General features: G+C 35.4%; 1 protein-coding gene across 1 annotated transcript in view; it reads left to right on the top strand.

The window, feature by feature from the left end:
* The window catches only part of ZCCHC7 (zinc finger CCHC-type containing 7), a 309742-nt gene that overhangs the window by 205363 nt on the left and 82824 nt on the right, over positions 1 to 21555 (top strand). The window contains exon 3 of the mRNA XM_044660977.1: positions 7842 to 7885. Within this exon, the coding sequence (XP_044516912.1) occupies positions 7842 to 7885 (44 nt within the window). The remainder of the gene's footprint in view (positions 1 to 7841; positions 7886 to 21555) is intronic.

Here is a 21555-nt window from a genome sequence, read left to right as displayed (position 1 = left end):
TTTCTTCTGAGCTTACTTCCCATTTTCAATATATACATATTTTTTATTTTTTTTATTTTTGGGGTATATGACAGTTTGCATATGGACTTGTCTATTAAAAGTCCTTACCTCCTTGAGGGTCATTTGGCCATGCTTTTGTTTTTCTTTGTTATCTCCAGCATGTAGCATAGTAACTGGCCTGGTGACAATTAATGCTTGTTTACTGACATCAGAATGTGCATTCCACAAATTCTTAGCACTTATGAGAAGAGGCAGCTAGGTAGCATAGTAGATTAGAGTGCCAAGCCTGCAGTGAGGAGGACTTGAGTTCAAATGTGGCCTCAGGCACTTCCTAGATGAGTGACTCTGGGCAGTTACTTAACTCCATGCCACTGTTCTATCTTAGAATTGGCACTAAGACAGAAATTAAGGTGTCAGAAAGAAGAATTTATGAGGAAGATTCATAGTGGTTTAATCTGTTTTCCAGTAATTCTAAGTCAGATTTAAATTTAAGGTTATATAAGAAGCCTGATCAATGGTTTACTAACTTTTGCCGTTTTATTAATAACAGCTTGCTTTTATGTAGAATTTTAAAGATCACAAAGCATTTGTCTAACAGTTCTAAACTGTAGTGGACTCTGTACAGGTGAATAGGATAGTAAGATGATAGATAGTGGATAGAATACCAGGCCTGGAGTCAGGAAGTCTGATCTAGCCTCAGATGCTAGCCATATGACCCTGAACGGGTCACTTAACCCTGTTTGCCTCCATTTTCTTATCTGTAAAATCTCCAGCATCTTTGCCAAGACCAAATTAAGTCATGAGAAATTAGACACAACTAAAATGTTTGAACATCAACAAAAGTAGAAGTGACTTGTTAAGACTTTCAGTCTGAAGGAAAAGAACATAATGGGTTTTTTACTAGAATATAGTTCTCATGGAATCATTCAAATTTAGACTTAAGAGGAACCTTAGAGATTATCTGTTCTCATCCTTCTCCCAGTGACAGTAATCTCCTTATGTTGTTTACTCACTGTACATTCCAACCAAACCGAGATACTTTTTGCACTCTGTACCTTTTCTGTCACGATGACCCATTCTTTGAAATAGAATATTTTCTTGCTTCAGGGTTCAACTCTGATGCTAGCTCTTCCATAATGTTTTTCTCTATTCCTTTACTCTTCTTTCTAAAATTTCTTACCATTTTGATTAGCCCAAATCTTTTCACTGCACATCTTAGTCCTTGCCTTATGGTTATTTACATGTTTCTTTTAAATCCAAGTTACTTGTTTTGCATTCATTTCTTAATGTTAATAACTCTTAATCAAAGCAATTAAACATACAAAAGAGAGGGCAAACTTTTGCCTAAACTCCCTACCTTTACAAAAATATTTATAGCTGCACTCTTTGTGGTGGCAAAAAAAAAATTGGTAAATGAGGGGGTGTCCATCAATTGGGGAATGGCTGAACAAATATGGTATCTGATGGTGATGGCATATTATTGTGCTGAAAGGAATAATAAACTGGAGGAATTCCATGTGAACTGGAAAGACCTCCCGGAATTGATGCAGAGCGAAAGGAGCAGAGCCAGAGGAGACTGAAACACTGTGGTGCAGTCAGCCGTAATAGACTTTTCTACTAGCGGCAATGCAATGACCCAGGACAATCCAGAGGAACTTATGAGAAAGAACTTTGGGAGCAGAAATGCAGAAGAAAAACATATGATCAATCATGCAGTTTGATAGGAGTATGATTAGGGTTTTGATGTTAAAAAAAATCACCACAGCAAATATGAATAACTTGGAAATAGATTTTGAACAATAATACATAAATAACCCAGTGGAACTGCTTGTCAGCTTTGGGAGGGGGGAGAAAAGAGGGGTGGAGTGTCATGAATCATGAAACCATGGAAAAATTTTCTAAATTAAAAAAAAAGATAACAGGTTTTTAAAAAATAAAAAGATCATGAATACAAAGAAGGAAACTATAAGTAAATTAGGCAAACACAGAATAGTATACTTGTCAGATCACTGGGAAAGGAAAGAATTTAAAATCAAGCAAAAATTAGAAAAAATTACAAAATGTAAAATAAATAATTTTGATTACATTAAATTAAAAAAGCTTTGTACAAACAAAACTAGTACAACCAAAATTAGAAGGGAATCAACAAATTGGGAAAAAATCTTTATAACAAAAACTCTGACAAAGGTCTAATTACTCAAATATATAAGGAACTAAAGCAATTAATTGTACAAAAAATCAAGCCATTCCCCAATTGATAAATATTTATAGCCACACTCTTCATAGTGACAAAAAACTGGAAAACAAGGATATGTATGCCCTTCAATTGGGGAATGGCTGAACAAATTGCGGTATATGATAGTGATGGAATACTATTGTGTTCAAAGGAATAATGAACTGGAGGAATTCCATCTGTACTGGAATGACCTCCAGGAATTGATACAGAGTGGAAAAACAGAACCAGGAGAACATTATACACAGAGATTGATACACTGTGGTAAAAACAAATGTAATGGACTTCTCTATTAGCAGCAATTTAATGATCCAGGACAATTCTGAGGGACTTATGAGAAAGAACACTATCCACGTTCAGAGGAAGAACTGTGGGGGTAGAAACACAGAAGAAAAACAACTGCTTGAACACATGGGATGATGGGATTATGATTTGGGATTTAGACTCTTAAAAGACCACTCCAGTGCAACTATCAATAATATGGAAATAGGTCTTGATCAATGACACATGTAAAACCCAATAGAAATGCATGTTGGCTATGGGTGGGTGGGTTGGGTGGGTGGCTTGGTGGAGGAGAGAGAAAATGAATCATGAAACCATGGAAAATTTTTTCTAAAACATAAAAAAATGAATTTAAAAAATTACATATTTTTGAGGGTGAAAGGCGTGTTAAAATCAGTTAATCCAAGTACATCATTTGGTGACTTGCCCAAAATTATTCAAGTAACAAATGGTCCTACTCCGATTCGAATCTAGATGCTCTAACTTCAACTCCAACTCTTTCTACTACACCACATTGCTAAAGGTGATTTGAAAGTCAACCTTTTTTATTAATACAATTGTAAAATTCTTTTCTTTTAAAAATATTCTTATGTTCTATATTTAGATAAGGCTCACCTCACAGTCAGAAGTTATGATCCTTTCTGTGAACTGTTGCTTATTGTCATACTGCTGTCCAAAATGTATGCATCATTCTGAAGCCTATACAAGTTTATTTGAGTGCCTGTTTCTCCATTACCTCTCTAGAATTGAACTTGATCTTTTTTGTTCCAGCAGTTTTAAGGTAATATTTGAAAGTTGCCTTGATTTTAACTTCTTATAATATTATTAATAACTTACATTTAATTCTTTGTAAATTCTGCTTCTACTCTTTGATCGTTACTCCATTGATCTTATGGATATGCATTAGAACCCACTTAATAGATCACAAACTTCTTGATGATACAGACTTTGTTTCATTTTTATGTCGCATGCTTCTTTCCATGGTGCCTTGGGCAGAATAGACACTTAACTATTTGTTTAATGGAAATTTTTTTATCCTACTTATTTGGAAGAGTCAACAGACTAAACCTAATTAATTAATATCTCACCTAAGACTATAACCCAGGACTGCTCTTTTCCAGTTTATATTACCTAATGCATAATTATCATCTTACTGTATTAGCTAATCATTGAAGCCTCGTGAAAAGATATTTTGGAGATAGAACCCATTGGTCTAGGGCTAGATAACTGACTAATGTGGTAGGAAGGACATCTTATTTTATGTAGCTAAGAATAGTTTCTTTATAAGGCAACCATTCTCAGGATTTTGTTTATCTGGGATAATAGCATTAATAGTTCAGCCTACAGGGAGTTAATGTTCCTAAGATCTAGGCATCTTTTTGATCCAACTCTCTTCATCTAAGGCATGCAGAGATAGAGAGTAGTATCTATTCTTAGTAATTTTATCTTTTAATCCTTTATTATAAGAAAAGATCTTTTTTTTTTCCTTTTGTATAGTCTACAAAGTATTTGCAATTCAAGCTAAAATCTGAATTTCTAGTCTGGCCAGTTAGTCCTAGCCCAGAAAAAAGGGAAATGTTGAGGGAAGAACCAGGGTTATGAAAACCAAATGCCTAAGTGGATGACAGGGCCCCTCAGTAGAAATAGGAAAACATAGAGGAAGGACTATTTTATGGGAGCAAATGGTGAATTCTGTTTTGAAAATCATCTTCATCATTACTGACATATACACACAGTATATACATATATACACATACATGTATATACGCATACATACATGGTGTTTCATATTCAAAGAGGGATAGACACACACACACACACACACACACACACACACACACACACACACACACCCTCGTTTGACCATCACAACAATACTGGCTTGCAGATTCTATTATCCCCATTTTCTAAGCAAGGAAACTTTAGCATAAAGGAAGTAACTAGTCACATAGCTAATAAGTGCCTAAAAAGGAATTCAAACACTGACCTTTCCGCTTTTAAGTTTAACACTATCTATCCATTATGCCAGTTGACATTGCTGATATAGCTATGAATAGGAGAACTCTTGACCAAAAAGTGATAGTGAGAATCCCCAAATATTAAATGGGTAATTTTTATTATGTAAAATTAAAAAAAAAACATTTTTGCACAGATAAAAACTAATGAAGTTAAATTAGAAAGTAAATAGGTTAAAGTTAACTGGGAAGTAAAATATGCACTGAAATTACCTCTAGGACAAACGTCATATCCATGATCTATAAGGACTTGATTCAAATATACATAATAAGAGCCGTTCCCCAATCCATCTAAATAGCTGGTCAACAATTTTATGAGAAAACAGTCAACTCCATAGTAATTAGAGAAATACAAATTGAAGAAATCTGAGGTTCTGCCTTATACTTATCAGATTGACTAAGATAATAAAAGAAGAAAATTATTGGAGAGGTTACAGTAATACAAACATTTATCCATTGTCATACCTTCTCTAGTATTAGAGGGAAGAGAGGAGTAGGGAGTTATCTCAGAATTTCAGTGTAACAAAAATTTTAAACAAAGAACAATCAATGCATTTATTTCAATAATGTAAATGACATTAAAATGAAAAAAAATTAATATACAGAAAGTAATAGAAGTAACACATTGCAAGTAATAATATGGCTGCAAATGAGTGCTGAGCACAGTGCTTGGCACAAAATAAATACTTAACAGATACTGACTGTTTTCTTATTGTCCAAGTCCTCCTATGCATTGAATTTCTCCCTTGTCTATCATTATTATTGGCATTACCATTATTATCCTTTATTATGACTATCCTGGCCATTATGTTTGTCAGTTCAGTTTCTCATTCATCCTTATCCTCTCAGATTCGACAAGCACTGACTTCATTGTTGTTTGGCATTGTGTTTCTTAAACAATCTGTTGGTAATGTTTTGCACCTTACTTAGAGCCACCATATTCCTCTCTGTTGTCCTTTGGATGATCTAGAACTTTAATTTTTTTTTTTTTTGGTAAATTGTGATATTCCATGACTTGTAGCTGCATTGCAACATTGAAGAATGTTGTTGTAGAGATACTAATTTTTTTTCAGAATTTCCCAAAGGGAGTTCAGTCTGTTCAGGTTTGGTCCTACCTCATTATTCTTTTGGAAGGTCTATCCAAGGTATATGTACAAATAGATCAACTCTTTGGATTGTCCATACAAATAAGTATAGACAATAGACATTGTTAATCTACTTGGTTTCTTTCTATGTGAATATTTAAGATGAGTTCTTTTTAGTGCTTCTGGATCTCACTTAGGAGGCCTTGTAGTGTTCTTGGACTTGAACCATTAGCACAGCGTCATCTCAAAACATATGAAGGACCATACTATATATAGGGAATTCTTTCATTTGGATTCTATGCTAGATACACACCTTTTGGGGGAAAATGTGCAACCAAAGTAGAGTATAATATGGTTGGAATTTTTTTTTGGCCCGAACCAGAGACAATTAATTGATTGGTGGTTGTGTGGCATTAAAATACTGTCAGGTAATCAGCAAACATTTATTAAGCATCTGCTATCTATCTGCCTATTATTTGGCATCCAGGAGGGAGTAGAAATGACAAGGGGAAGGAACTCAGGGTCCATGAATAAAAGAAGAGCCAAGCTGGAGCACTGGAAAGACTGTAACTTGTCATAGATCACTACCAAAGTCTTTGCGTTTTTATAGTTAAGAAACATCATCAATTCAATGAATAGTTAAAACTTCATAAAGGTACTTGCTAGTTCCATTGTGTTTCTTTAAAATGTACAGTAAAGGGGCAGCTGGGTAGCTCAGTGGAGTGAGAGTCAGGCCTAGAGACAGGAGGTCCTAGGTTCAAACCCGGCCTCAGCCACTTCCCAGCTGTGTGACCCTGGGCAAGTCACTTGACCCCCATTGCCCACCCTTACCAATCTTCCACCTATGAGACAATACACCAAAGTACAAGGGTTTTAAAAAATGTACAGTAAATTATTAAGGAATTGCCCGTTTATAATCTGGAATATTAGTAAATTCAGACCTAACAATTTAAATATAATACATTTGACCCCTAGAAGCTATCCTATATTCATTATATGATGTTCTTTCTGGTGAATGTTATTTTTTATATCCATTGGCAGGTTCCTTTTTTCTACCTCTTATAATCTTAAGTTGACTGAAATTTAAATTTCTAGCAAATATTGTGGAATCTTACAAAGGACACTCAGATAACAAAGATGATGTTCAAATTATAACTTGGTGTCCAGGTCAAATGGATCCTTTGACTATTGATTAGTTGAGTGTGGTGATGGCAAGAAAAATAAAAGAAACATCTCTTTAATGTATTCTTTCCTCTACTGTGTGGTTGCTGCTTCCAAACTTACAAAGAACATAATCATCAGGGAAACATCTCTGCCTTCCTTCCTCTGAGTTGGTCTTTTTTTTTTTTTGAAGCAGTCTGGTTTTCTTAGTAAAAATACTTTATTTTAGAATATATCTATAAGACATTTTTACTGCTCATAGGCCTGGAGAAATGTAGATTACTTCATGGCTCTTCAAATTTCCTTTCAATAGAATAGAATAAAGTAACTAGTCAGGCTGGATTGGTATATTTGAGATAGAGGAATAAGGTGGGGGGTGGAAGAATCTTTCCTTTGCTTTAAAAAAAAACCCTGCAACAGTCCTTTGTTTACACCCCAGCTTCTGCATTAGTCATAGTACCCTTCTAACATGTTGCCAGCAGACATGGGCTAAAGAAGTAACAGCCATTTACAGTTTTACAATGGGGGAGGGAGAGAGAGAGAGAGAGAGAGAGAGACTGACTGAGAGACTGAGACTATATAAAGAAGTAGATTTTGTCCCTTCAGGTTTTACATATTAAAATTAAAGACTAACCATTGACTGGTATCTTTTTCTACTGTGTTATATAGTAGATTTAAAGTTCTTAACTTTAAGTTAACATTAAGTTACTTCCTAGAAGTAAGATGATAATCCTCTTGTAATCAGAGACAATTCTGATTTTAAATGCTTGCATATACAATTCAAAATGGAAGCTAGTTAGAAGCCAGCAAGCTTGGTTCCATCTTTAATTTAAACAAGTTATGTTGGAGTTCAAGCATGGTCACCATGGCAGTGAATCTGTATAAATGCATTGAAAAGCCAAAGAATTGTTATTAATATTCAGAGTTGGTAGCATAAGCAAATATTCACTTTAACAAGTTCTTTTTTGAAAAATTGTTTCCATATTTATCAGCCTATTTTTTAAATTTTGAAGGCTTTAAAAATTTTTTTGTAATAAATTAATCATATGTTTATATCTTTTTCAGGTAAAAGTGATGTAAACTGGTTCATCAGTGATAAAGATCTAGAGGTAAAATAAATTTCTTTTAAATATTGTAAATAACATTCAAGGTTCATTTACATGAATCATATTTACCTTCATAGCTCTATGATGCTTCCTATAAAATTAAATCAACTTTTTCTCCCTAACAGTAACTGAATTATCATAAATCATAGACATTCTTTAGCTTGAAGGGAACTGAAAATTGTACTTGGCTATCATTTCCCTTCTGGGTCTCATGTCCTTCATCTATAAATTGAGGGCATTGGACTAAATAATTTCTAAGGATACTTCCAGCTCTAAACCTTATGATTTTTTTCTAATCTTTTTCTCTAGTCTAAACCTCTCATTTATAAATCAAGAAACTGAGGCCCTTTTCTTTGCATTTCTTGGTGAATTAAATAGAATTCTCTGGTTTTCAGGCTCCTCATTGCTATGGATTGTCTATCTGCCTACATTACTTGGTACTAGTACTTTAACCAGATTGACACAGGAAATAGCTGTTTCTTCAGTAGAAGGAAATGGTTAAGCCTATATTTAGGCTGTGACAGGTGTTTGTTCTTCATATTTGTAACACTCATCTTGTTAAGTGATAGGGTCTTTTTACATTTTGAAGGAGAAAAATTAAAGAATAATACTCAGATAGCTATATAGGCTTGATTAACAAATACTCTTTTCTTTTTAACCCACAACTTCCATCTTCGAATCAATACTGTGTATTGATTACAAGGCAAAAATGGGGTAAGGACTAGGCAATGGTAGTTAAGTGACTTGCCCAGGGTCACACAGCTAGACAGTGTCTTGAAGTCAGATTTGAACCCAGGACCTCCCATTTTCTGGTCTTGGCTCTCAATCCACTGAGCCACCCAGCTGCCCCCTAATAAATACAGTCTTAAAATTTTAATCTTTACTAAATGGTATAAACAAGGGTGGCAATCAGGAATTATAAACTTCTCTGGAGTTTGTGATATAAATGTATTTTATTCTCATTTCAATTCAAGATAGTTGATTTGGACTCCTTGAAAAGCAGAAAGAAAAAAGAAGAAAAAAAAAAAACATAGAAAGGGAAGAATATCAGTGTGTAGGCAATGTGAACTCAGTTTAGCCAGAGAAAAAGAGATACAAAGGAAGAACTGGTTCAGCAAACTAGTCTTATTGGCTATACCAGGCCTGAAGGAAAGGGGATGAAAGCCTATTTGGGAACCATACTATCCTCTTGCCAGAGGTCACTTAGAGCAGAGGCCAAGTCAGATGAAACTCAAATCAGCAAGAGTGGGAAGAGATTGAATGTACTTTACATTACAATCCTGGAGGTATTACACACAGGCAAAGAGGAGTCAAAAAATGAGTGACAGGAAGAAATCTAATGATAAATGAATGTAAGGACAAATATTTCAAGAAGAAAATGTTCAAAATCAACAGTCATATAACTAGAAGGAAATATGAGTAATAAATTGACAAAGAGATTAAAAGGCTTTTTAAATAAAAGAATTCAGCTGTCCATCAATTGGAGATTAACTGAACAGGTTGTGGTGGGTTATGATGGAGTACTACTGTGCCGTAAGAAATGATAAAACTTGGGGGGCAGCTGGGTAGCTCAGTGGATTGAGAGTCAGGCCTAGAGACAGGAGGTCCTGGGTTCAAATCTGGCCTCAGACACTTCCCAGCTGTGTGACCCTGGGCAAGTCATTTGACCCCTATTGCCTAGCCCTTCTGCCTTAGAGCCAATATATAGTATTGACTCCAAGATGGAAGGTAAGGGTTTAAAAAAAAAAAATGAAATGATAAAACTTGGAAAGACCTACATGAAATTATGAAGAATGAAACAAGTAAAACCAAGAGAATATTATATGTAACTACAGAAATAATATTTAAGGCGTAACTTGTGAATATCTATCTCTGGAGTAAGAACTGATTAGCAGAAACATGAAAGACATAATTTTTATATATATTTTTTTTGGTCAGGTTATGCCTTCTGTGGTGTGGAGAGGTTGGGAGCAGATGAAATTCCCAGAGTAATTTTAATGTACCAACAAGCAAATTAATTAATTAAAAAATAAAGATAAAAGCATTCCACAGAATCCTTTGGAATCTCAAGAGAGCATAGAATAATAAGAAATTCCAGAATGGGGTCAGTGAAGTGGCTCAGATAGAGAGCCAGGCCTAGAGATCTCAGATTCAAATCTGGCCAACCCTGTCTAAGTCACTTAGCCTCAATTGCCTGGCCCTTACTGCTCTTCTATCTTGGAATCACTACATAGAATTGATTCTTTTTTTTTTTTTTCCCCTTACCTCCTGTCTCTAGGCCTGGCTCTCAATCCACTGAGCTACCCAGCTGCCCCCACCCCATACTATTGATTCTAAGACAAAAGGGAAGGATTTTTTAAGAAGAAAGAAAAGGGGGGGGAAATTCCAGAATGATTCAAAAGTTATATCTATAAAAGAAGAAATTAGGAGTTGATATTTGTCAGAAATTATAGTTCTCAGGGGGCATCTGGGTGGCTCAGTGCATTGAGAGTCAGGCCTAGAGTTGGGAGGTCCTGGGTTCAAATGTGGCCTCAGATACTTCCTAGCTATGTGACCCTGGGCAAGTCACTTGACCCCCATTGCCTAGCCCTTACCATTCTTCTGCCTTAGAACCAATACATAATATTAATTCTAAGGCAGAAGGTAAGAGTTCTTTAAAAAGAAAGAAATTATAGTTCTCAGTGCAGAAATAAAAGACTTAATATATTTGGTGTAGACAGGGAATAAAAAAACGACTTACTCCATGGTGAAGAGTTTCTCAAAATAAATAAATAAATAAAAGATTAACAAATTTTTTAACACAAAAATAATAAAATGAGGAAAATCTGAAAAAAAAAAGAAGAAAATGTCAACTAGACTAAAAGAACATATTTGTATAAGCAAAATTCATTGACCTCAGATACAGGATACCCATAAACAATTTATATGTGATATATCTCCCAGAAGAATGAGACAGTTTTTTTTTTTAAATACATTACTGGGGCAGCTGGGTAGCTCAGTGGATTGAGAGCCAGGCCTAGAGATGGGAGGTCCTACGTTCAAATCCGGCCTCAGACACTTCCCAGCTGTGTGACCCTGGGCAAGTCACTTGACCCCCATTGCCTAGCCCTTACCACTCTTCTGCCTTTGAGCCAGTACACAGAAGTTAAGGGCTTAAAAAAAAAAAAGAAAAAGAAAAAAAAATACTTTACTATAAGAAATTAGACAAGAAAATCACTCTGAACTTCTGAATGCAGAAAACAAAGGACAGATTGAAAAAATATGTGTTTCAAACTCTTAAGACACATCCAAAATGATTCGTCACCAATAATTAATTGATTAATTTGATGGTCAAATACTTAATAATTAATTGGTTTCAGTGACAAATACATTCTGCAGGTAACCAAGAGAAAGATATCCAAACATAAAGGAAAGCTTAACCCAAGACTATTTTGCACCCATTAGAATCTGCAGAATGGCATAGGCTAGTATATTCCAAAAAAGTAAAGCAGGATAAGCTACAGCCCAAAATGTCATGCCCTGCAAATCTGAGCATGATAACTAATTAAAAAAATGTGAGATTGATCAAAAAGGAGTTCAAGTACTAAGAGAACATGTCAAGATCACACAAGGCCTGGCAGCTTCAGAAATCTTAGGATACTATAATCAAAAAAACAAAAAGATATGTAAGCTTACTAATAAGTTAAGCAAGAATAACTTTTTCTACAAGGGAGAAAATAAAAATTTAATTAAATAGAGAACATTTAAGCATATTCAATGAAAAGACTTGAGGTAGGTAGGAACTTTAAAATACAAAAACAAAACCAGGGAAATTCAGTTGAACATTTGGATCACCGTGGATGATTGGTTCTGTATTGAGAGTCTGAGGTGGATAAAAATCAAAAGTTGTATAGAGAAATCAAAACTTGCATAGAGAGGGAGAAAAAGGAGGATGGAAGGTTTGCTGTTTCTCTTTTGGATGCTTGAGACAAACCAGCATAAAGAAGATGAGGGAGTGGGAGTTAGCATCAGGTGAACCTCATTCTTTCTTAGCTGGACAAAGGAGAGAACACATGCTCACAGTGTGAGGTGCATGCACATGCATATACACATACATTTCAATATTGAAATGGAACAAACTCAATAAGAAAGTCAAGTAATAAGAAAGAGAAAAGAAAGAGAACCAAGGAGGTAATAATTGAAAGTTGAATAGTTGAAAGCAAAACAAATTTCTTGATCCTGAAGAATGGATTAAAAGAAAAAAGATTTAGAAACTAAGTGGGTATCCATCAGTATGGAAATGGTTGAACAGAGGGTGATATATAAATATAATGAAATATTATGTCACAAGAAATGAGATGGTGACCAAACTAGACATAGAGAATATTATGAAAAATGAAATTAATAGTTTTGATTATATCAAACAAAACCAATGCAAACAAGAAGGGAAACAACACATTTGGGGGAAATATTTATAGCAAATATCTCTGACAAAAGCCTCATTTCTCAGATTTTTAAAGAACTGAGTCAGAATTTAAGAATACAAAACATTCTCCAGTTGAAAAATGGTCAAAAGATATGAACAGATAATTCTCAGAGGAAGAAATTAAAACTATCTATAGTCAAAAAAAAAGTCTCCAAATCACTATTGACTAGATCAGTGGTTCCCAAACTTTTTTGGCCTACCGCCCCCTTTCCAGAAAAAAAATAGCCCTCTGGAAATGTTTGTTTTTTAAATTTTAATAGCAATTAATAGGAAAGATAAATGCACCTGTGGCCATCACTGCCTCCCTGGATCGCTGCAGCACCCACCAGGGGGCGGTGGCGACCACTTTGGGAATAGCACTGGACTAGAGAAAAGCAAATTGAAACAATTCTTTGATATAGCTCCTCCCTCATAGCTATTAGTTTGGCTAACATGACTAATGAAATAAGTGAGTTATTTCACTTATAAAGATAACTTTATAAAGTGATATTCTCTGTCTGTATCAGGCTGGTAGGCTGGACTGGTAGGCCTCATATCTGATTCTGTGATAAAACCCAATCTGACTGTTTTCCTTGATAAATAAAAAGGGTTTATTTGACAGGTTTCAAACAGAGAAAGAAAGGAGGGTCAAGGGGAAGTTCCCTAAATCTAAATTTCCCTTATCTCCTTCCTCCAGTGCTATAAGATCCTCACAGATCTTTCTTCTGGTCTTGAAGCTGTCTGACAGCCTACTCTCTCTGTCTGTTCCCAAAATTCCCTATCTAGCTTTCCTGACTATTGACCCTCCAAAATATTCTTTGTAGGAAGTTTATAGTTCAGGATGCTTTGATAAGGTGAGAGGAGAAGGCAAAGTCACCCTCCAGGCCTCAGCCCAAAGGCTGCAAGTTTCCTTGATGACAGACAGGTATATTCTTCTTACGTTGGCTTCTTCTCAGTAACTCCAATATAATTCAAAAACTGGAACTCAGGAAGTAGAAAGAGATGGAAATCCAGTTGATATATCTCTATTTGGAGACTAGATAGCTGATCAAAGGGACTTCAACTGCAAGGTCAAACGGCTTCTCACAGAAAATCAGTTATTCTCACTGACAGGAAGTGAACTCTCCCAGCTCTTGAGAAACAGGACCCAAAGAGACCCTCTCCAAAATCTGGTCCTCTTTATATCTCTTCCTGATCCTCCTTGAAACCTTTCCCTTGCATCCCATTCATGAGCCAACCTGATTGCAAGACTCTATCTTTTTCAAAATTTCTTTCTTATTTCTATATTTTAATACTAAAAAGGAAAATGATAAATGTTGACTGGGATATAGGAAAATTGGGATGCTAATATACTATTGGTGGAACTGTATACTATTAAAATCATTCTGGAGAGCAATATGGAACCATTCTTAAGGGGCCATAAAACCATACATACCAGAAATGTAAATTTAAACATGTACTACATCATCACACCTATCAGATTGACTGATATAATAGTAAAGGAAAATGATAAGTGTTGGAGGGGATGTGGCAAAATTGGGGCACTATCAGCATTGCTGATAGAGTTGTGAATTGATCCAAGCATTCTGGAGGGCAATTTGAAACTGTGCATACCCTTTGATCCTGCAATACCACTATTGAGTCTTTGTCCCAAAGAGAAAATATGTATAATTTGTACAAAAATATGTGTAATTGCTCTTTTTGTGGTAAGAAAGAACTGGAAATCAAGGGGATGTCCAAACAATTGGGGAATGGCTGAACAAATTGTGGCATATGTTGGTGATAGAATACTATTGCATATATATAAACACATACATAAAAAATGATGAAGAGGATGATTTCAGAAAAAGATGGAAAGATCTTTATGAACTGATATAGAACAAAATAAGCAAAACTGGGAGAACACTGTACACCGTAACAGCAATGTTGATTAATGATCAGCTGTGAAAACTTGGCTGCTCTCAGCCATGCAATGATCTCGGATAATCCTGAAAGACTTATGATGAAGAATGCTATCTACTTCCAGAGAAAGAACTGTTGGAGTCAAATAGATGTGGATCCAAGCATGCCATCTTTAACATCAGTTTATTTATGGCTTTATTTTGGGGTTTTGTTTTGTATGTGTGTGCTCTTATAACAGCATCCAATATGGAAGTGTGTTTTGCATGATAATAAACAATGGCTCAGATCAAATTGCTTACCATCTCTGAGTGGAGGAAGTGAAGGGACAGAGGGAGACAATATGAATCTTATAATTTTGGAAAACTTGTTGAAAATTACTATTATGTGTAATTGAGAAAATAAAATATCTTTGAATTAAACAAACAAAAAGTATATATACCCTTTCACCCAACAATACCACTACTGGGTCTGTATCCCAAAGAGATCAGAGATAATGGGAAAGAACCTTCCTATGCCAAAATATTTTTAGCTGCTCTCATTGTAGTGGTAAAGAATTAGAAATGGAGGGGTTGTCCATCACTTACGGAATGGATGAATGAGTTGTAATATATGGTTTTAATGGAATACTACTGCACCATAAGAAATGACAAACAGGATGAGTTCAGAAAAACCTGAAAAGATTTATGCGAACTGATAAAAAGTGGAGTAAGCAGAACCAGAAGACTGATGTATATAGTAACAGAAATATATTATGATAAACAGTGAGGGGCTAAACCAGTGATGGGCAAACTACAGCCCACGGGCCAGATGCGGCCCCCTTAAATGTTCTATCCAGCCCTGCGACATTATTCCTAATCTGACAAATACAATGAGTAGGATACAGTACAATGAAACTTCGAAAGAGTTGCCTTAGAAACAGACCGACAGATGAGCATTTCCTTTCCTTTGGTCCCCAACCATTTTCAGCCAAGCAAGTTTCCAAGATTCCCCAAGGGACTCATGATATTTTAGTGCTATGCACAGCCAAAGAAGAAACTGTTGAAGTCTGATTGCAGATCTAAGCATACTAGCTTTTATTTTCTTCATGAGTTTTTTATTTGTATGCGTGACCTGTTTCTTCTGTCATGACATGAGCAGTATGGAAATATGTAATGCATAAAATCTCTGGTATGACCTATATGAAAGTGTTTATAGGCTTGGGGGTGGGGGGGGTTGAGAAGGGAGAAAAGGAAAAAATATGAATTCTAAAATGTCAAAAACAAATGTCAAAATTGTTTCTACATTAAAAAATAAATTTTTAAAAAAAGAAATGAGATGGCTTCAGAGAATCTGGGAAAGCAAAACTGATTCAATGACTTGATTAGAAACAAGAGAAAAATTTATAAAATGACAATACTGTAAAGGAAAACGGTCTGGAAAGATTTAAGAACTCATGAAAGCAGTGATCAGTCAAGTATCCAGAGGACCTGTGGTGAAGCATGTTACTCACTTCTTGATAGAATGTAAGTAGACTCTTGTGAAGGGAGATAGACATTTTTGATGTGACTGCAGTGTAGATTTGTTTTGCTCAGATATATTAATTTATTAGAGGTTTTGCTTTTTTTGGTCTGTTTTTAAATGGATTGAAAGTAACGGAATGGGGATGAGGACCATATCAAAGACATAGAAAAGAAAAAAAAGAGGAGGACAATTGAAAAAAAATTTAAAGGCACAGAGGAGAATAAAAAGAAGTTCAGGAAGAAATAGAAACAAGCAAGACAATTTTGAAAGTAATGTACTGAATATGTATTATAGATTTAATTAAAAGTGATCAAACAGAAAAGTGATAACATGGTTATAATCTTGTAGGTACTTCACTTTTTATATAAAAATTATCTTTCTGTTAAGTCCTACATTTTGAAATTTAAATAATAGTTAACATTTATGTAGTGATTTATGGTTGGCAAAGTATCCTCACAACAATTCTAGGAAGTAGATGTTATTGTTCCCATTTTGCTGATGAAGAAACTGAGACAGTTAAATGACTTGCCTGGAGTCATATAGATAGTATGTGTCTGAGGTCCAACTTTTAAGGTTTTCCTGACTCCAAGCCAAAATCTCATTTATAACAATATTTGACCAGATTTCTAAAAGAAAATGTTATAAATTGTATAACAAAAGACATTCCTTTTGTACAAACAAATTGAGAGGGGTATTGGAAAGGAGAAAAATAATCTAATAGAGGCTAGACCAAAGAAGCATAAATCAAAGAAAGTAAACTCTTAATTAATATTAAGAAATGCCCATTCAAATTTTAAAAATAAAAGTTTGGCCAAAAGATTACAGCACTTTATCCAGAAGCCAATGTTTAATCAAGTTAGACTTATACCAAGATTGCACATATGGCTTTCAATATAATATTTTAATAGGAAAACAGTATAATCATATTTAAAATTAAAACTTCCATACCCATATCAATAGATGCAGGAAAAAACCTTAGTTAAGTTATAATACTCGTTTATTCTGTGAACCCTAAAAAGCATAAGCATAGAATGATCTTTTCATTATGGGAAAGCAACAGAAGCTTTCCCAATGAATGCCAGGGTAAAACAAAGACCTCTTCTTGCAAACCTTGCCTTGATCTTGCCATCACTCAAAAGTGTTACACTTCAGTTTTAACAAATTCTTGTTCACAAGTAGGCAGAATACTTGTCATTCCTCCTCAAATCTATCACCACCACCACTACCACTTCTCCCTCTATCTTGGCAATCTCTAACTCTGTTCATCCTCAGAGACACATCCAGACCCTCCACCTCTCAGTTCTTTGCCAGGCATTCTTCTCTGCACTACCTATACTTTCCTCCCTTTTCTTTCTTAAGACCCCTTGATGAAACAATTTAATTCTGTACTGCCCTATTCTCTTAAAACTTTTATTGATTTTGCTTGCTTAGCTTTGAATTGCCCTCATAATTTATTGCCTTTGCTCTTTCATCTAATTCTTTTTTTTTTTTTAAAATCCTGACCTTCCATCTTAGAATTAATACTACATATCGGTTCCAAGGCAGAAAAGCAATAAGAGGTAGACATTGGAGATTAAGTGACTTGCTTATGGTCACACAGCTAGTATGTGTGTCTGAAGCCACATTTGAACCCAGGTCCTCCCATCTCTAAGCCTGTCTCTCAATCCATTGAAGCCACCTAGCTGACATTTCCTTCATCTAATTCTGCAGCATTTCGGTGAGTGAAGCTGTAGACAATTGCAAAACTCTTCTAATTAGGTAACAATAACAAAATCTAAGCAATAGTTGAAAGGGAAGTATCATTCAGAATAACCACAAAATTTATGAAGTATCTTGGCACCGGCCAACCAAAACAAACTCGGTATCTGTATTGGTTTAATTACAAACACGACTTTTATATAAAAAATAACCTTAATTACTGAAAAAGTATTTAGTAATCGTGGTTGGGCCATACCACTATAATAAAAATGACAATACTAAAAGAGTTTATTTGTAGATACTACTATGCCACTCTACCAAAGGGCTATTTTACAAAGTTTGACAAAATCATCACAGAATTTACTTTGAAGTTCAAAAGATTTAAATTGGCCTAGGGAATTAATGAAAAAAGATAGAAATGAAAAGGAGATTAGGATTTTCAGACCACAAATTATATCATAATGCAGAAAGCATGAAAATTATATGGGACTATTTAAAAATGAAGAAGTAGATCAATGGTACAGTATAAATGAGTAAGAATCAGAAATAATTTAATTTGGGGGCAGGTAGGTGGCTCAGTGAATTGAGTGCCAGTCCTAGAGAGGGAAGGTCCTGGATTTAAATCTAGTGTCAGACACTTCCTAACTGTGACCTTGGGCAAATACTTAACCCCCATTACCTATACCGTACCACTCTTCTGCCTTGCAAATAATACAGAGTATTGATTCTAAGATGGAAGATAAATATTTTTTTAAAAGAGAGAAAATTGAATTCAGTAATTCAGTGTTTGACAAAACTGAAAACATAGATTTCTTAAGAAAGAACTCTCTAATTGAAAAAAACAATTAAAAAATTTTATCTAGCAGAAATATCAATATCTTATTGATATACCATTATAAGTTGGATATATGACCTGAATGTTAAGGACCATGCCATTAAAAAACATATAAGAAAATTATGGAATAAAGATACTTTTCTCTGCATTTTTAGCCCACATATCTAGATAATTTAGTACTACACAAGGATTCTTCTTCCACTCATGAAATGGAAGAAGAGAGTGAGAGGAAAAGAAGTAGAGGCATTGAGTAGAGAAAGCTTTTTCAGAGACTTTATCCATGAAAGGGAGGAGAGATAACAGATCATAGCCAGTGGAAATGGTCTTATTAGGTGAGGGTTGTTGTTTGTTTTTAATAGATGTGACATAGGCATGTTTGTAGGCAATAGGAGTAGGGAAGTAACCATTAGAGACTTAAAGATTTGTCAGAGAGTATAGAGGGCCAACCTACTGAAGAAGATGGGATGAAATAGGATCATTTTACATGTAGAAAGGTTTGCCTCAGCAAGAAGATGGACCATCTTTTCATATGAGGGAGAGATGAAGAAGATATTAGCAGAAGGCATCTAAGTTATGTGCAGTGAGGAAGAAGGAAGAAGAAGGAGCTCTTGGAAAATGGCCTCAGTTTCTTCAGTGAAACATAAGGCAAGGTTTTCAACTGAGAGGAGGGAGGAGGGAGAGCCATGGGAGGTTTAAAGAGATGAAAAGTTTTGGAAAAGTCAGAGTGAGTAAGTAAATTGAGGTACCAATTGAGATTATGTAATAAGCCTGTAGTATACTCAGTTAACATGGATTTCATGATGAAAAGCAGTGGGGAGGAGTGATCCAAGGCTAAGAATTGACTGGCAAGACTGGTGCTATGATAAGGGGGCCAGAGACTCTAGAGAAGATGATAGCGTAGAGTTGAACTGATTTGCCAATAAATCAAGATGAGGAAAGGAGGAGAGTATAACCTGTGCAGAAATCATGTCCTGGGAAAGAACTGAGAAGTACAGGATAGGGGAGCTAGAGGTAATGGTGAGGATATAGAACAGGGTTAGGAGTTGCAAGACAGAAATGGATGAAATATCATTTTGATCAGATAAAGAAGCTTCAGAGCTTATATATGAGGAAGTAGAACATCTGTAGGTGGTGTCAAGATTAAGGTTTGACTATTTCTGTGTTTGGCTGAGAAAGAGTGAAGATCATGGGGAAAATTGGGAAGTTACGGTGTGTATTGTATATTATTATTCATTATGTGTATTGAAGTTCCTTAATAAGAATACGAGAACATGAGTTGGACCTCTCCCTCCACAGAGGTCTGAAGTATGATCCCTCACCAGAAAGGGAGAACTCCCTTTATAGACAAGAGGAAGCCTTTAGGAAGCCCCTGAACACTGGCAAGGGCTTGACAAATATAATTTCATTTCCTCTTTACAAAGAAGCCTGATGAGGTCCTACGACACCAACGAGAGGACATGAAAACAGGAATGCTGCCTTATGTGGATAAAAGAAGACTGAGGATCAAGGTCCAAAAAAGTCATTTCATGCAGGACTGTGATTAAGTCCTACAACAGAAAGCCCAGGAGAGAACATAAATACCCAGTAGCGTATATGAATGAGAGAAAACTGAGAACTGAAAAGGAATCCCATGCAGTCCCATGATCAAGTTTGAAGTCATCCTTGACTTTGAGGTGCCATGTACTGAAACTACAAGCAAAGTCTAGTACTCCCCACAGACCAGTTCCTGTCTTAGGTGCTGAGGAGGGGATACTTTTCATTTAGAATATTTTTCCCTAGTTAAATGATTCATGTTCTTTCCCTTGCCTCCTTACTCCCCGATCCCATAGCCAGTGAGCAATTCCACTGGGTTTTACATGTGTCATTGATCAATACCTATTTCCATATTATTAATATTTACAATAGAGTGATCATTTAGAGTCTCCCCCAACCTTATCCCAATTGAACCATGTGATCAAGCAAATGTTTTTCTTCTGTGTTCCTACTCTCACAGTTCTTTCTCTAGATGAGGATAGCATTCTTTCTCATACGTCTCTCATAATTGTCCTGTATCATTGCATTGCTACTAATAGAAAAGTCAGTCATATTCGATTGTGCCACAGTGTATCAGTCTCTGTGTTGTAAAAATATTAAGCAATGAATTTATTATTGATTATAAACTGATTAGATACTCTGCTTGCTGTGCTTACAAAGTATCTTCAGTTTATATAAGTGAAGTGAAGCTCATAAGTGAACTTCTCTTTAGGGCCAGGCACAAGGACGCTAAAGAGACTCTTGTTATACAAAAATAAACTATTTATTGAGAATATAAGGATATAAAATGATTTCTAACTCTAAGGGATTCTAACTACACCCAAATAAAAAACTCTGGTTCTGCAAAGAACCGCTTCTCCTGTTTCCACAGGCTACACTGATCCTCCTTGATTTGACTAACCCCAATTTTCCCTCTTCTTCAGTAAACTAACACTATTATCCTTATACAAAGTATATAATTCTTAACTTTGTCTCCAAGTTTTAAAAATAACAAAGGCCAGCTGGCTGAGACTCAGCAAGAACCAAGTTAGGACTCTGAGCCTTAACGACTCAGAGTCCAAGCCAAAAAGACCAGGTCTTTCTTTGGTCTTCTCAGAGATAAAACAATTTATGAAACAGCAATAGACAGTCACTAGTGTTTCCCAAGTTGGAAAAGGAAATCACTTAGCTCCTTCAGGTTTTTTCCTCCTTTCCTTCTACCTTCAGACAGTGAGGAGAGAGAGAAAAGATGATGTCACCTGCTCTTAGCTATCCAAGAGAGAGTAACTGCCACCTACCTCCCAAAGAGTAACTGCCAACTGCTTCAGAGCAACAGCCAAATCCAGAGAGAGTAACTGCCACAAAAAAAACATTGTCAACATTTGAAACTGACACTCTGTCTCAGATCTGTTTCAAACTCCAGTTCTTTCTCAAGCCAGCTCCTTCACTTCTCTCTAAACTAATGTACCAAAACTTAATTTCTAATATCATTCCCCCCTTTGAGCATATGGAGAGATAAAAAATCTCTCCCATATGCTCACTATTCTATGTAATTCTAAAGCTATACCTAATATTATTATTATATTCCCCCCAAAAATATTCTTAATCTTAGTTTATCTTATCCTATTCTTATTACTACACCTTATCAATGCTGACCTGGACTAGGGATATAAATCAAAGAAAAGAAAATTTCATTGAAAACAAATAATCAGTGAAAACATACTTGCACAAATGCAAGTGCAAAATATACAGTTACAGAAATTCCAAATGCAGAATACAAAA

The sequence above is a fragment of the Gracilinanus agilis genome, chromosome 1 (genome assembly GCF_016433145.1).
Source record: "Gracilinanus agilis isolate LMUSP501 chromosome 1, AgileGrace, whole genome shotgun sequence".
NCBI classification, from domain to species: Eukaryota; Metazoa; Chordata; class Mammalia; order Didelphimorphia; family Didelphidae; genus Gracilinanus; species Gracilinanus agilis.
Note: the sequence above shows the minus strand (reverse complement) of the source record. Positions and strands in the feature narration are given on the sequence as shown.